The following is a 14931-nucleotide window of genomic DNA, read 5'->3' on the forward strand; positions in this document are numbered from 1 at the left end:
TAATGACAGAAGACTCCAAATCACAGATGCAGGAAGCTCAGAGAACACCAAGCAGGAACCACACCTAGGCAAATCATACTCAAACTACAGAAAAACAAAGACAACATCTTGAAAGAAGCTGGGGGCGGAGCGGGGGTGGGGGAGCATGGCTGTGAACCCAGGTTACCTGCAGCAGAACAGGGGTGAGAATTACAGAGGACTTCTCCAAAGAGACTATGCCAGTAAGAAGACGGTGGGGTATTTAAAGTTTTAAGCCAAATACCACCACCCCCAATCTAGAATACTTCACCAGCAAAATTATCCTTCAGAAATGAAGGAGAAATAAAGAGTTTCTTTGATCTGCAAGAAATGCTGACATAATACAGGTCAGAAACTTGGATTCACATAATGAAAGAAAGAGCATCAGAGATGAAATTAAGGTAAAATACGATCTTTTCTTTTTCTTATTCTTTATTCAACTAAAAAATTATTTATAAATTAATAATGGTAACAACACCTTGGGTGGCACAGCATATATAAAGTGACATGGGTGCCACGAGGAGCAGGAGGGACGAGAAACGCTGCTCATGGGGCGGCTGCACACACGGGAGGTGGCTGGGGGATTTGCAGGGGGGCTCAGATTAGTTAAAAATGCAGATTGCAAACTCAAGGGCAAACACTAAAAAAGGCTGTCTAGAGTTAAAAAAAAAAATAAAACACGACCTCCAAGGCACAGCTAGTTTCCTACCATGAAACACCAGCACAGGGACTTGGAAGAGTGACACGAAGGTTGACACAGAGAAGCAAAGTGAAGCTCTGGGAATGACGAGGCTCCTGCCTTCATCGGGGGGAGAAAAACCAGCGGGAAGTGACGGAACATCCTTTTAACAGAAAACACACACACAGCCGCACGCACAAGCACCCAAGCCCACGGGGAAGAACCGCGCTGAGCTGGGGCGCGTCGTACTGCCCAAAGGTCAGGCTGAGAAAGCAACCAGATGGCAGCTCCAAAACACGCCCCTCGTTTGGTTTCGAGTGCTGACATCTGAGGACAGGCATGCGGGGTGCTGGTCAGGAGCGGGCCCCTAGCTTGCACACCCTAATGACAGCAGCCAAGTTAATCCTCAAATGAGGCGACACTCGAGCCTGCAGTCAGAAGCAGAAAGCACCCGCCCAGGGAGAGGCGGCCCTCGGGCCTTCAGCTGTGGGCCCGAAGGGGGGCCAAGCTGCAGCCCCACAGAGAACCAGGAGTGCTCCCAGCAAGGTGAGGAGCCTGCAGGAGGGCGACGGAGGACAAAATTGGGCGCGAGCGTTAGCGGCTCGTGTCCATTCGGTAAAACAAGAAACGTCTGCAGTGTGAGCGAGACACGGCGACCCCCCGGGACTGTCCTCTGAACCGGAGGCTTTGGACTTGTTTTCAAAGAAAAATACGCCCAAGATCATGCAGTTTCTCGTCCCATTTTCCTTCCCTCTCATGCCTTCAGAGCTCAAAGCTGCTCCCCTTGGGGCCTGGGAGGCTCCCGAGGGGCCTTTCTGTTGTTCAAGAAAAGCAAGTGAAACCTGCAGCTCCCTCACTGGGCGGGGGGGGGGGGGGGGGGGTCACCACCTAGCGCGCCCTCACAGATACCTGAGCACTGGGTGGTGGCTTCGTGGGTCTCCCGGGATGACAAATTTCAGCAGAAGGGGCAACAAAAGTCCGTGGGCCACAAAACCCTGAAATACATCATTGAGTACCAGCTGTCATTGAGTCCAACCCCTTGAGGTCTGCAAATCCGGGAGCATGGCTCAAGCCCCACCACTCCCCAGTCCTCGCTGGCTGGGGTGTCTCCGAGGGCCCCTCACTGCCACCCAGGCCTGCGCGCCTGCATCAGCCCCCAGGCCTCTGCTGCCGCCTCTGGTTTGAATAATTGCAACTGGACACCGGCCTTAAACTGTCAACAAAGGAACGATTTTCTTCCGAAATGCATGCCCAGCCCTCCTTTGATTTCTGCAACAGCCTTGCAACTGGCCTGTGGCTTCCAGCCTGCTCCTCACAGCTGCCAGACTGATCTTGTTAAACTTTGGATCGTGCTCTTGGTCCAAAACAGCCCAGACGATACTACATAAATGTGCAAGGAAAACATGGCTCCTGCATTTCCGTGGGCCCATCCTAACGTCCTCGGGAGCCTCCATCCCACTGAGCGGCAGCAGGCAGGATCCTGAAGGCACAGGAAGTCTGTCTCATCTTGATGTCAAGACAGCCGCGTCCTCAGTGCCTCTGAGGCTCAGCACCTGGGCCCTGCACATGGCACCAAGGGACATGCGGCTGCTCAGGGCCCAGAGGCCCCGGCTCACCTGGCCTCCCCTTGGGGCTCACTAGCACGCCAGAGCCCCACATCTCAGACAGAGGCCACGTGGAGGGCATGGCTGAGACCCGCAGGCACTGTCAGTGTTATCTGAGGGCTGAGGCCACAGCCCCCCTGGCCTCTGTGTCTCACAGCCTCGAGGGCTCACCTCACCCATCCCGCCAAGACCCACGGGCAGCCCACTGGGCCCAACGCAGCCCCGTTCTGCACCCAACGGGCCAGCCAGGCCTTCCCTCCCTCCTCTGCCCGCCGGCGACCGTGTCCTGCCGCCCCTTCTAGTGGAGCGGGGGCTGCCTGCACACGGTGTCCATCCACAGCCCCTCTGCCTGCCCCTCGCCCCGGCCCGCTGGGCACCTTGGCTCGTGGCCACCCACCTCTCCCAAAGGCACTGAAGGGCCTGAGTTTTACTCGCTTGGCTAATAGACGGAAAACCAAGGAAGCAGAGATTGAATAACTTCCTCACTGCCATGCAGAAATTGGCAGGATTCACAGAAGCACTCGACGAGTTTCTGAGTTACTGCCGGACCCACTGAACTAGCCTAATTACAAGGCTGACTTCCAGAGCCGCTCTGAGCACTGCCCTATGGCGCACACTGCGCCCCCGGATTCTGGATGTCTGGACAGGCTGTAAGTTGGGAGCACTAGCAGTATTTCTGGTGACAAAGCTGAGCAGCTCAATGATGAGCCTCACAAAGCCTTGGAGGGGACGGGAATGGAAGTCTCACGTGACACAAATGCCACACAGAACGTTACTGTGCATTCGTGAGTACATAACTGATTTATGCACCAAATACCACATTTCAGGAGACTCTCCCCAACTCATAGCAACAGTTTCAGTTCACGTAAGAAGCAATGGCTTCAGGCAAGCACATTAAGATGAAGAACAAGGAGGGGCTTGTGACTGTGGCAAACGAGGCTGAGGGTGAAGGGGCACCCCCAACCCCTGCTTCACTGTCACGTGAGTGAGTGAGACACGTGAAGCCAGACCAGTGAGTGCAGCTGTCACCTCCCTGCAGTGCCACCCAGATAGAAACAGTGACCAGGGGAAGTCAGCGGGACACTACAGGATTTATTATCCAGCATGGCCCCCCCTGAAAACTGTGACTCAATGGCCCATCCTTCCCAAGACCCCCGTCCTGCCCCGTGGCTCTGCTCAGGGCTGCAAGCTGGTCCCACTGCACCCAGCACGCTGTGGGTTCTGAGATCTGTGTCAGCACCAGGCGACATGCGACCCAGTGTGGACTGCTTTCTTAGATAGACCTCTAACCCCACCCCGTTCTCAGGGCGGAAAACATCCACGAACGCTCTCTCACAATCTGGCGCCACCAGGACGAACCCGTCAGCTGACTTGATTTGGACCACGGTCTACAAGCTGAAGGCTCCGAAATGCATGCCCAGCCCTCCTTTGATTTCTGCAACAGCCTTGCAACTGGCCTGTGGCTTCCAGCCTGCTCCTCACAGCTGCCGGACTGATCTTGTTAAACTTTGGATCAAATTCTGTCACTTGTGCACTTAAAAGCTTTTCAAGGTCCCTCATCACCCTAGGACAAAATCCAAATGTCTCACAGCTGCACACTAGACCCTTTATGACCCGGAAACTTCCTCCTCTTCCACCGTCAGAGAAGCTCCCTAGACAACACCTGCCTTGGACCACTCTTCACTGCCTCTGCTCCAGAACTCGTCTGTCCTGCGCTCCCCGCCAAAGTCTGCACCTGCTCTTCCCTGGGCTTAGGCAGCTCCCTGCACCCCCATCTCCCCATTTCTGTATGTCCTTCCTGGTCCCGTTCCAGGCTCCGCCTTCCCCGGAGCCTCCCGGGCATCCCTCTCCACCCTGCCCCACCCCCCGTTGTGGCAGAATCACTTCCACACTCCTCCCTGAACTTGTGAACTCCGGCAGGTGGGAGGTTCTCCAGAATGTGTTCCCTGGGGGCATGGACTTGAGCAAAGGGCCACCAGATGGCTGGGCCAAGCTTTAGAGGCCTCTGATTGCCAGGCAGGGAGGTGGAATCCATGCTACAGGGAACCGTGACACATGCCTGGAAGGGACAAGAATAAAGCCCAGTTTCAGGAAGAGTCAACTGGTCACACCATGCGGGGCGAAGGGAGGGGTGGGAAACTCGAGGCAGGAAATGATGAGAACAAGAGTGGACGGGGCGGGGCTCCTGGTCTGGACCACGCGCCTGCGAACACTCTGGAAACACCGACAGCAGCAGCGGTGGCCGCGGACTCGGGCACACACAGCCGCCTCTGGGCAACCACTCCCCGCATCTCAACTCTCCCTCCACCCCGAAGGCAGCAGATTTAAGGAGGCCGCGAATAAGGGTCCACACAAGGACTCTGCCCCCAAAGCCGGTCTCTCCTCTATCCATCACTGTCGGCCTGGAGTGTGAGGCGTCAAGGTGGCCCTGCAGGGGGCGCCCTCCTACCTGAGTGCGGTCCCCGCGCCTACGGCTCCCGCTCAGAGGACACGTCCCCCTCGGCCCCGCTGCTGGCGCTGCGGTCCTCTTTGTGAGGAGCGGCTCTTTCCTTGCTGGACTCGGAAGGCCCTTTGGCTCTGGTCTTCTCTTTCCTCTGCTGCTGTTTTTCAAGCTTGGACAGCTGGTTATTAAACGAAAAGAAAAGAAAAAGAATTCTTTTACAAACGTGAACGTGTGCCTGTATACCCCAAACCCCGACCACCCCACAGGCAGCCACCGCCGAAAAGGCTTTTTGTCCGATAACCTGTGCCCCCCGGGCTTCCCAAGTGCCAGGCGATACACGGTGGTTCGCAGTCGAGCACCGAAGCCTTCACACAAACATCAGGCGTGTGGTCGCCCTCGGGCGTCCCCCGAGCTCGGCCCGCCCCGCGGTGTCCGGGGTCGGCCCACGAACAGGCCTCCCCGACAGGCAGAGCGGAGCCAGGGAACGAAGGGCCCCAGTCTCTTATCTCCCTTTGACGTCTCTATAGCTTTTTCTCACAAAGTTGTCTTCCCACTGACTGTTTTCCAAAAACTGATCAAGACACTCCGCTCTTTGCTGAAGGTAAGAGAGAAGGCTGCGAGCAAAGCGCGTGAAGCAGGGTGAGACAGCGTCCCACCTCTCCGTCTGTTCCCTGGGACTGAAGCCAGCAGGCTGCGTGGTGGCCACACGGGCCACTGGCCACCAGGCCTTCACCGACCTCCTCCAGGCCACCCGGGGGATAGGCCTCTGGCGCCCAACCCCCAAGGAACCTGGGGCCACTTCTCCCCTGGTGGCCTCCCCAACCTGTTCAAAGAGACCACAGGCTAGACGGCAGGGAGACAGATCAGCCGACACCCTGAGCCCCGGCGCGGCCACTCCAGAAAGGCCTCTGATAGACTGGTCAGGGGAGCGGGCCACGCTGCGGCCCATGGTGCCTTCTTGGACCAGAGAAGCCACCTGTAACAAAGTCCGACAGATGGCGACACCCCATCTCCTGCGCCTCCGAGGGCGGGTCCACGGGCGTCCCCTGCTCATCTGGAAGGGGGCGCTCAGGCAGGCTGCTGCCCACGTCCTGAGACGAGAAGAGCCACTGCCACCGAGCTGCCAGGTCACCGCTTGGCTACAGGCAGAGCTCAAGCTAAACCTCTAGACAGACCAACAACCAGCAGCTCTCAGGCTGGTCCAGAAAACCAAACTTACTGAAGACTGACTGACTTTCTTTCCTACTCCCCCAGTACCGCACAGCTGCACAACGAGGCCGGGCAACGTGCTGGTCAGACTTTGCGAACGAAGGCTTCCCTTCACCTGGGACCGAGCGACTCTTCCCAGATAAGCCCCCTGGGGAAGTTCCCACTTGTGTGGACAGGAAGGGTGCCTGGGGGTGTGCGCCGCAGTGTTGTCTGAATTAGCAAAAACCCAGAAACAGCCCAGATGTCCACTGACAGGAGGACAGACAGCTCCGGAGTGGCTGGTCACACAGGGTGACACTACAGAGCAGATCTACGTTATCAACACAGATAAGCCTTTAATCCCGTGTCGTGCAAACCAAATTAAGTTTCAGCGACTATCACAAAACCCTACATGTCGCTAACAGGCAGGTGCAGGACGGACTCGAGCACACAAACCACGCTCAGCACACGAGTTAACTCTGGGGAGAAAGAGAAGAGAATGCGATCAGAGAGCGATGGATGCGTCTGGGCTCTGACTGTAACTGTCAACTTCAGCTTCTGTAGGAACTTCCAGCGCAGGGCTGCTGACCACTGCCACGTGTGAACTGCTCGCTGCCGGCACTCGGACCACCGGCAGGAAGACACTCATGCTGGGATGTAACCCAGCACACAGCTTCCTTCGTCAGAAGAGTCTTCTATGAAAAAGTATCACCACTGAGGTTACCTGTAAGGGATAGGCAGGGGGAGGGCGAGATGCAGGGGGAGGGTGACGAGGGACAAACTGTCAGGTATGGCATAAGCCACAAGGAAGTACACACGCATGGGCACTACGGCCAGTATTTCACAGTCACTGTGAACGGAGTATAACCTTTACAAGTGTGTGAGTCACTACATCGTATACCTGTAACATACAACACTATCAACTATACTTCAATTAAAAGTATGATATTGTAAAATAAATACATAAGTAAATTAAAAAATGGTTAAAAGAAAAAAGTATCACCACCGATCTGTGTGCCTCACAGTGAAGCTGAGCTCCCTGTGGCCTGAGCTCTCTGGCTCACCACGGCCGGGTACCATGCCGCCCCTGCCCGGCACTCTGAGCAGGGACGCCCTTGAGCAAAGACGATGAAGGTTATTAGCGCTGCTTTAATCGAGATGCGACTGGTGTACGACATGATGTTGGTTCCAGGTGTACAATGTGATGACTCGACACTCGCACACCCTGAGAAAGGAGAACGTGAGCACTGGTTAAATCTAAGTAATGGGTACACAGAGCTCCTTGTTAGACTCTTCTTGGCACTATTATTTTTCCGTGAACAATGATTTTTCTCCATGCTATTCTGCCACACATTCCGGAGGAATTTCCTTCATCTAAGATGCCAGCCTTCTTTCCTTGTTTCCCTTTTGGTGTAAAAAGCTTTCTTTTATGAAATGACTGGGACAGTAAACCGGGCTGCTTCCGTCTTGCTCTGTTTCTTGCAAAATGAGCTTGGATTGCATAGTGTGAAGGTACTTAACCTTACTGGGCTGCACACGTAAAAATTCGTAGGATGGTAAACTTTGCTATGTGTTATTTTACAAAAAATTCTCATTGAGATATAATAGACATATAACATTATATTAGTTTCAGGTGTACAACATAATGACTCAGTATTTGTATATATTGAAAAATGATCACAATGAGTCTAGTTAACATCACCAAAAAAATGTCTTTAATATCTTAGAAAACGTGAAGTCGGCAATCCACGCTTCACCCCTTCCTCCTTTGTTTTCTGTGCTCCTAGCTCGTGAAATCCAGCATCTGGAAATCGACACTCTGCAATGAGCTGCAATAAGTTGTGCTCTGCTGCCAGCAGTTTACAAGCACAGCAGTGTCTGTCCGTGTGCTTACACGCCGTGCGCTTACACATGTGCATCACATGCACAGGCACCTGTAGACACACACACCTTATACACACACACACACAATCATGGACACGTTCCAAGTTAAGACGCTGAGAAAGCACAATTTTTATTTTAAAAAGAGGCCCTCTCAGTTTTGTTTCCCCTCTTTGGAGGTTAAATACTACAACAATGTGAGTATCACCAGTGACAGAACCAAACCAAGGCCCCCCCACTGCTGGGCGTCAGTCGCACACAAAGGCCTGCTTGTGATGCAGCCAGTTATTCACTCTCTACTCTTCCACGCTGTTGCGAAGCCAGATCCTGGGAGGGTGATGGGGAATAATTCCCGACTAAAACAGGCTTCCCAGACGCTTCTCAAGTCCCCGCAGCACCCATCAGATTCTGCACTGACCCGGAGGTGCCATCGACACCGTGCAAACCTGCAGACACATGGACATGACCTTCCACCCCAGCCCCGTCCCTCTCACCATGGACCGCGCTTGTAAATCATGTGTGAAGTGACAGGCACAGCCCTACAGAGAACACTGATTCTCTTTTGTTATTTATCTTAAAACAACCCCAACCACATGTGGCTCCATGCCTCCAAGTAAAAGTTCTCAGTGAGAACACTGTGAACTAACCTAATAAATTTAAGTCTTTTCTCGGAAAACTTGGAATCCGATGCAGCTAAAATGTGGAATTTACATCTCAAGTCAAGAAAGCAGTTGGATTTTTGGGGGGGAGGAGGGAGGAAACAATTGGAAAGAAAGAAAAGGAGGAAGGAGAGAAACTGGTGCTGCATGCGGACTTGTGCAGAATGTCGTCAGCTTGCAAATGCAGGTGCCCGTGGCGGATAAAACCACTGCAGGTCCGTGAACGCAGGACCTATGGACACCGAAGTGGAGCACTTTGGGGTTTCTGTCTGTTGGCTTGTTTTTTAACCAACTGAGCGTGTCCACATGGCAGAGGAGACAGTGTCCAGATCGTACTGGCTCTGGGGCCTTCAAGAGCAACCCAAACCTTCCAAAGGCAGCTCTGGACCCTGGACAGCGCGAGGGGCCAGGTGACCATCCCATGGCTGGCCTGCACCTCCGGTGGCGGATCTCTGGAAGGGGAGCCGAAGCAGGAGGGTCTGGAATATCTAGATCCAACCTCCCTAACTCAGGCTTAAGTCCACTGAGAAAAATAAAGGATCTTCTTCTTAATTGAGATGACCATGCCCTAACTGCCCAATGTAATAAACTAGCTGAATACAAAATTACCATGCTCTCCCACAGGGCCTGCAAACTTAATGCCTTGAGGGACCAGGCAGAAGCAAAACGAGTGAAGTAACTGTATAATGCAATAGGGCATAGTGGAGACTGCGGCCATGCTGGAGAGGACAGCTCCCCCTGGGCCCTACCAGGGCATTCCCATTTCTTTTTAAGCATGCAGCCAACAGGGTAGGTGTGGCCCCCACAGGAACCCCACTTTGCACTTCTGCCTGCATCATCCCATTTGCTCGGAACAATCCAGTAACAGTTGTATTCCATCAACATCTTGTGGAGAAGCCGCTGTCGGCTGCCTGCACCACACAGTCATCTTCCTGGCTCCTCCTTCCCTGCTGGCACAAGCAGCTTTGAACTTCAAAGGTGGCCCTGTCTGATACAGGACGGCCCCATGCAGGGGGCAACCCAGGAAAGCAGTTAGCATCAGAGCATCGTAGCAGGGAACATGTGGAGGCTGGAGTGCCAGGGTGGGCCCTCTGGGAACACCCAAACCAGCAGGCCGACGGATCCTAGAAGCAGTTTGGACGGGTTCTAGAAAAGTTATTTCTTTGCAAGTCATTTCAGAATAAAACAGGTGCTCAGGGACCCCTGATGGAAGGGTCACTCAGAGTGAGATGGTGTCTTAAACCTGCTCCCAGCACAACTTGGGGAAATGATGTGAAAAGTTACAGCTTCCTGTAGGTGTTTCTGTACCTTCTCCTTCCTAAGTCCAACAAAAACCATTGCAGGTCTTTCTCTATTTTAGACTATAGTTGACTAAAAGGAGCATCTCCTTCCTCAAAGGGCTCATGCACATAACCTGAAATTCTAATTTCGGCCCTGTGAAGTCTGTCTTCACACTAGGGAAATGAATGACCCCTTGGATTGCGACAACCAATTTGTCACCCTGAGCATTCCGAGAAGTCAAGCACAGATATTATTATTCCCAGATTCCTTCTGAGCACGACGGAGGTGGAGGCAGTTCAGAGAGAGCTCACGGCCACGGCCACGGCCAGGCCTCCAGACTCCTGGTAAGCTTCCAGCCAACCTGGCTCCTTTGGAGCCAACGCTCACCTGGATGGGGGCTTTGGAGGTCAGCCACAGGTCCGGGGCAGCCAACCCCACTGTGTTCTTGCCAGGACGATGCCAGGTCCAGCCCTGTCTTTGAGTTATTTTAACGCCAGTTATTTCCTGCCAGACTGTTCTGTCCCGCATATAAGCAAAATCTAATTAGAGAGGGAAGAAAATAACAAAAGAAAGGCTCGAGCCCCATGAAGTCAGTTACGAGGATTTTTATAGAGCGTGGTGTGGATGGAAAAGTTCTGTTCCAACCAACCCCTTGCAAAGGTTCCAAGCAGTCTCACGGTGCAAGGCATAAAGATCCAATGACTCTGTGCAATTACGTCTTAAAATACCACAAGGTGTAATGACTCTGAGGGTGCTGGCCCACACCTGCGGCCCCGCTGATGTCAGGAGGCACAAATGGGCGACCAAGGGAATCTGCAAAGGAAGGACATGCCTGGCTCGTCCCCTGAGAAGGACGGAGGGGAGTTAAAGGACAAAATGCCCCCAAACCCATCAGCCTGTGAATCCTTTTCAAGAGCTTTAGAACCTTCAGTCCACAATGCTCACTGTCTCTCCTGTGGCCACCAACTCCCACCACCAGCAAAAGATGCCCCGACTGCATCGAGTCATTTAAACTGGCCGGGGTGACACCCCTCACCCTGCAGAGAATCAAAACGAGCTGACACCAGATAACCGTCTGTCGAAGAACCAGCACACTCAAGGCAATACCTGAGCAAAACGTGCTGCCGAGCACAGAAATGCTCCAGCAACGGTGAGCCTCCCCGGGTGTGGTGAAGCCACCAGACTTCCCTGCGTCCCGTGTGCTCTGCTCGGCCCCGCACACCACAGGCCACCTTCCAGCACCGCTGTGAGACGTAGGAAAGCCTACAGGTCCCAGCACGGCGACCAGAACAGACCACTGCCCCTCCTCGGTGGGCCGGGACACCCTGGGGACGGGGGCTGCACAGGGACGGATGGAGACCTGCACCCAAACTCCGGGAGGGGCACTCCCACCCCGGTCCGATGCTCATGTCGCCCCCTTCAGAAGCGGGACATCTCCTGAGCTCTTGGAAACCCCTGGCCCATGACCTTTTGCTCCTCCCTGTGTCTTTCTGCTACTGACGGGCCAGTGTGGCCGAGGGTGGGAAGGGGAAGGAAGAGAAGGCAAAGTCCAGTCAGCAAATGAATTTTCTGGCAAAAACCTGAGAAGACAGGGGAGTGACACCACTGCGGAATTTTAAACAAGCTGTGGAAATCTACTTCCACAAGATTGTCTCTAGTTGGCCGAGCCATGTTTTAAGACTGGAATTTGTGTTTGGGCGACCTGTTTTATCAAACTGGAACTTGATACGATTTCATACTATGTGATAATTCCGAAAGCTTCTTTTAAAAAAATATCCTCGTGTAACGGAAAATCCGACAATATTCGGAGGAGGTTTCCACACACTGAAGCGCCTGCCGCTAAGTCAACTGCCGTGTTGTGTTATTTTTAAATCAGCTGGCTGCTTATAAAACATGACGAAGCGAAGTCACACGTGGTACCCAATTTCCATACATTAGTAACTCTGCTTGAGGTTTTTGTGGGAATTACAAAAGAAAAATAGAGTCAGGCAAGCAGGCCCCTGTGCCCATCTGAAATCGTGCAAGCTAATTTTATTTTCCAATTCCGCATTGTTTACACAAACCCTCCGAGGCCTGCAAAAGCAGCAGGGGAAGGCAGGGCGGTCAGTCGTCTTCCACCTTCTTCCTACTCCGCGGCATCTCCCCTCGTCACCTCTGCCGCGCGGGCACAGGCCGCATGGCTCCGGCCTTCAAGGCCTGGTGTGGCTTGTTCTTGGCCCAGGCCTATTTCTCCCAGGGCAGCTGCCTGCAAATCCCCCAAGTTAGTGGCTCACAGCAGATGCTGTCAGGGCCACTGTGTCCCCTAGCCCAGGGGTCACCTGCAGTGTCAGCGGACAGCCACCTGCAAGCCCACGATTCTGGCCTCCTCCAGCCTGAGCGCCTGCACTTTCTGCCTGAAGATGCCAGCTGGCCTGGGCGCGGGGCAGGCAGAGGCGTCCAGAGGCAAACACCTCTGGAGGTGACCTCGGTCTGTGCGAAATGAGGGTTGAGGGGTTCCAGCTCCAGCCTCCTTGGGCCACACTGTGCCACTTCCGAGCTGTGTTCTCCCCGGACCCCAGAGGGCGCCCAGGGATCAGCACATACCCTTTGCAGGGCACCCCCCACCACTCACTTCCACCCCCCATCTGCTTCCTGGGAAGGCTTCTGAAATAAACCACGTGTACCTAAATCCTCTCCCTCCAGGGGAGATCCAAGCCAGAAGTATTTTAAATGCCTTGAAGTAAAGCCACATCTTAATGTGATCAGGGGTTATGCGCAACTTGTTTGTCACTGGCCCTTCGCTGACCAGTGTTCTACGCTGGGCACCAGGCCTGGACACTGGAGGGCAATGGCGATGTTTAGGATGACACTGGTGCTGAGAGACACAGCAAAGTGGAGGGACACCGGGGCAGAGCTGAGTGAAACCCTGTGACTTGTCATCACATATGCTAATGCTTAGAAGACTGGTCCCCCCCACACACGGCAAACTATACACTGAGAGCGGAGTCTTACTCTGCGGAACTCCACTCCCTAGCCCCCCTGGGGAACCAGGCACCCACTGCACTTCTGCCACAACGCCCCCCCCCCCCCGTGGCCTGGGCTCTTCCTTCGCTGGGGGTAACTGGATGAGAAGTAACCATTTCCCTCCCCTGAAAGAGAAGCAGCGGCCATGGCACCTGGGAGGCCAGAGTCCGTCCTCCTTCACTGCCGGCGCCGGGCTCTCCCTCCTCCTTGCCTGCTTACACCTGCCCTTCCGCGCCCATGAGCTGTCTGGAGGCAGCAACAGCAGGCTCCTATTTAGTCAACGTCCACCTTTGCCCTGCGCCACCGTCGCCCTCGCGGCTGGCACATGTCTGGTTAATAATCATGAGTGCAGTAACGCTGAAGGAGACACAATCAGTTTCATCACGAGTGCGGTAGCGCTGAAGGAGACACAATCAGTTTCATCACGAGTGCGGTAGCGCTGGAGGAGACACAATCAGTTTCATCACGAGTGCGGTAGCGCTGGAGGAGACACACTCAATTTCATCACGAGTGCGGTAAGGCTGAAGGAGACACAATCAGTTTCATCACGAGTGAGGTAACGCTGGAGGAGACACAATCAGTTTCATCACGAGTGCAGTAACGCTGAAGGAGACACAATCAGTTTCAGTCTTGGTATTCCCGTGCATAATTGGTAACAGAAGACTGTTCATGGGCATTTTAAACTAATAAGTGTTCTTTAAATGATTCAAAATGTTCCTTTAATTTCCAAGAGTCTTAAAAAAATGGGGGGAGGAGCTTTTCTCTGCCCCACTTGGTCTATACATTGTATAAACGCCAACAGAGCAGATTTGGAACCATAAAGAATTATTGTGCAAAATAACACTAATCCAGAAAAGAGGAAGACATGAGATCGAGAAAAACTGCATATGACCTGGGAGAGAAACCAAGGCCAGGACGCTGGGCAGCCAGGGAGCGGCCGGAGTGAGGGCCCCGGAGGGTGGGCTTCCCCAGGAAGGGCCTTCAGAGACAGTGCCTGGGAAACAGAGGTGTGGGAGCAGGAGGAAAAAAGACAGCACTTCCAGGGAGAGTTCAAGAAGAAAAGACACGTCCATTCCCAGAAAAGCAAAAGGCTGAACAAGAAAGAAAAAAATCATAGGACACCACGGGGCTCTGTGGTAACCAGCAGTCAGAGTCACAACAATATAAACACCGTTTACTGATTCAATTAAACTAATATCAAAACACAGGAAAGCTGCAGGGGGTGCGGAGTGAACACTTGGGGGGTGCTAAGTCCTCATCTATAATAGCGTGAAATAAATAGTGTCAAAATTTAATACATTAAGAAATAGTAAAAGTTTATTACTTAGGGGTAGATGGAAAAAAGTACCCAAAGAAAATAGCTTAAAATATGTTAAAATTGACTGTCAGGAAGAGGACAAGGATGAGGGAAAACAGGCAGAAAAGATTATTTTTCATCACAAGCCTTGGTGTGTTATATGATTTTTAATTATGTACATAATTACTTTAATAAGCAATTTAAATTATATTTAAGAAAGAAAACTCCTAGTCAATATAGTTAACAACAGATTCAATACTAGGGAAAAAATAATGATTCAGAAAAATCAATTCATGTAATCCTTCCAACACAGAGAGGAAAAGATGATAAGCAAAAAGAGCAGAAACTCAGAAGTCATTTGTAGGACAGGAACTTCAACAGGAGACATCAGAACAGACACAGAAAAAACAGAGACTACAGAAGGACATCCCATGGGCTCAAGCACATCCCGGAAGGACCAACCATCGGGGAAATTGAAGAAAAGAAATCCACACGGAAGGCACTCGTCCTCTCTTCCATACCACTGAGTGCCAGGACAGAGGAGGACGCGGTACAACACCAGTGACCCGGGTCCTGGGTGAACGAAGGAGTGACCTCGTGATGCAGACAGACATGCAGACGGACAGAAGGAAGCCAGCAGCCAGCCCCCAAGGCAGACCTGCAGGGCCTGAGGGGCACAGACGGAGGCCCAGACATTCCCTGTCAGCCAGGACATGCCCAAACTCGCAAGCATTCCGAAACTGTTATGGCCATTCCCATTCTTAAGAAAACAAATGCACGAGTAAATTACTCACAGAAGGACTCCAGCCTCTTGAGAGAGTAATAAAGAAAATTGCATTAAGTAATGTAACCCATGAAACTGGAGTTATACGAGTCCC

General features: G+C 52.9%; 1 protein-coding gene across 2 annotated transcripts in view; it reads right to left on the minus strand.

Annotated features, from left to right (window-relative positions):
- The window catches only part of DTD1 (D-aminoacyl-tRNA deacylase 1), a 122808-nt gene that overhangs the window by 5230 nt on the left and 102647 nt on the right, over window positions 1-14931 (minus strand). The window contains exon 5 of one of the 2 annotated variants that reach the window (XM_074347818.1): window positions 4751-4922. In XM_074347818.1, coding sequence (XP_074203919.1) covers window positions 4770-4922 — 153 coding nt within the window. In that variant the 3' untranslated portion in view covers window positions 4751-4769. Of the gene's footprint in view, window positions 1-4750; window positions 4923-11764; window positions 13360-14931 lie in introns of those variants that run through there. The other variant, XM_074347819.1, reaches the window with a different exon arrangement.

This window comes from Camelus bactrianus, chromosome 19 (assembly GCF_048773025.1).
Source record: "Camelus bactrianus isolate YW-2024 breed Bactrian camel chromosome 19, ASM4877302v1, whole genome shotgun sequence".
Taxonomy (NCBI): domain Eukaryota; kingdom Metazoa; phylum Chordata; class Mammalia; order Artiodactyla; family Camelidae; genus Camelus; species Camelus bactrianus.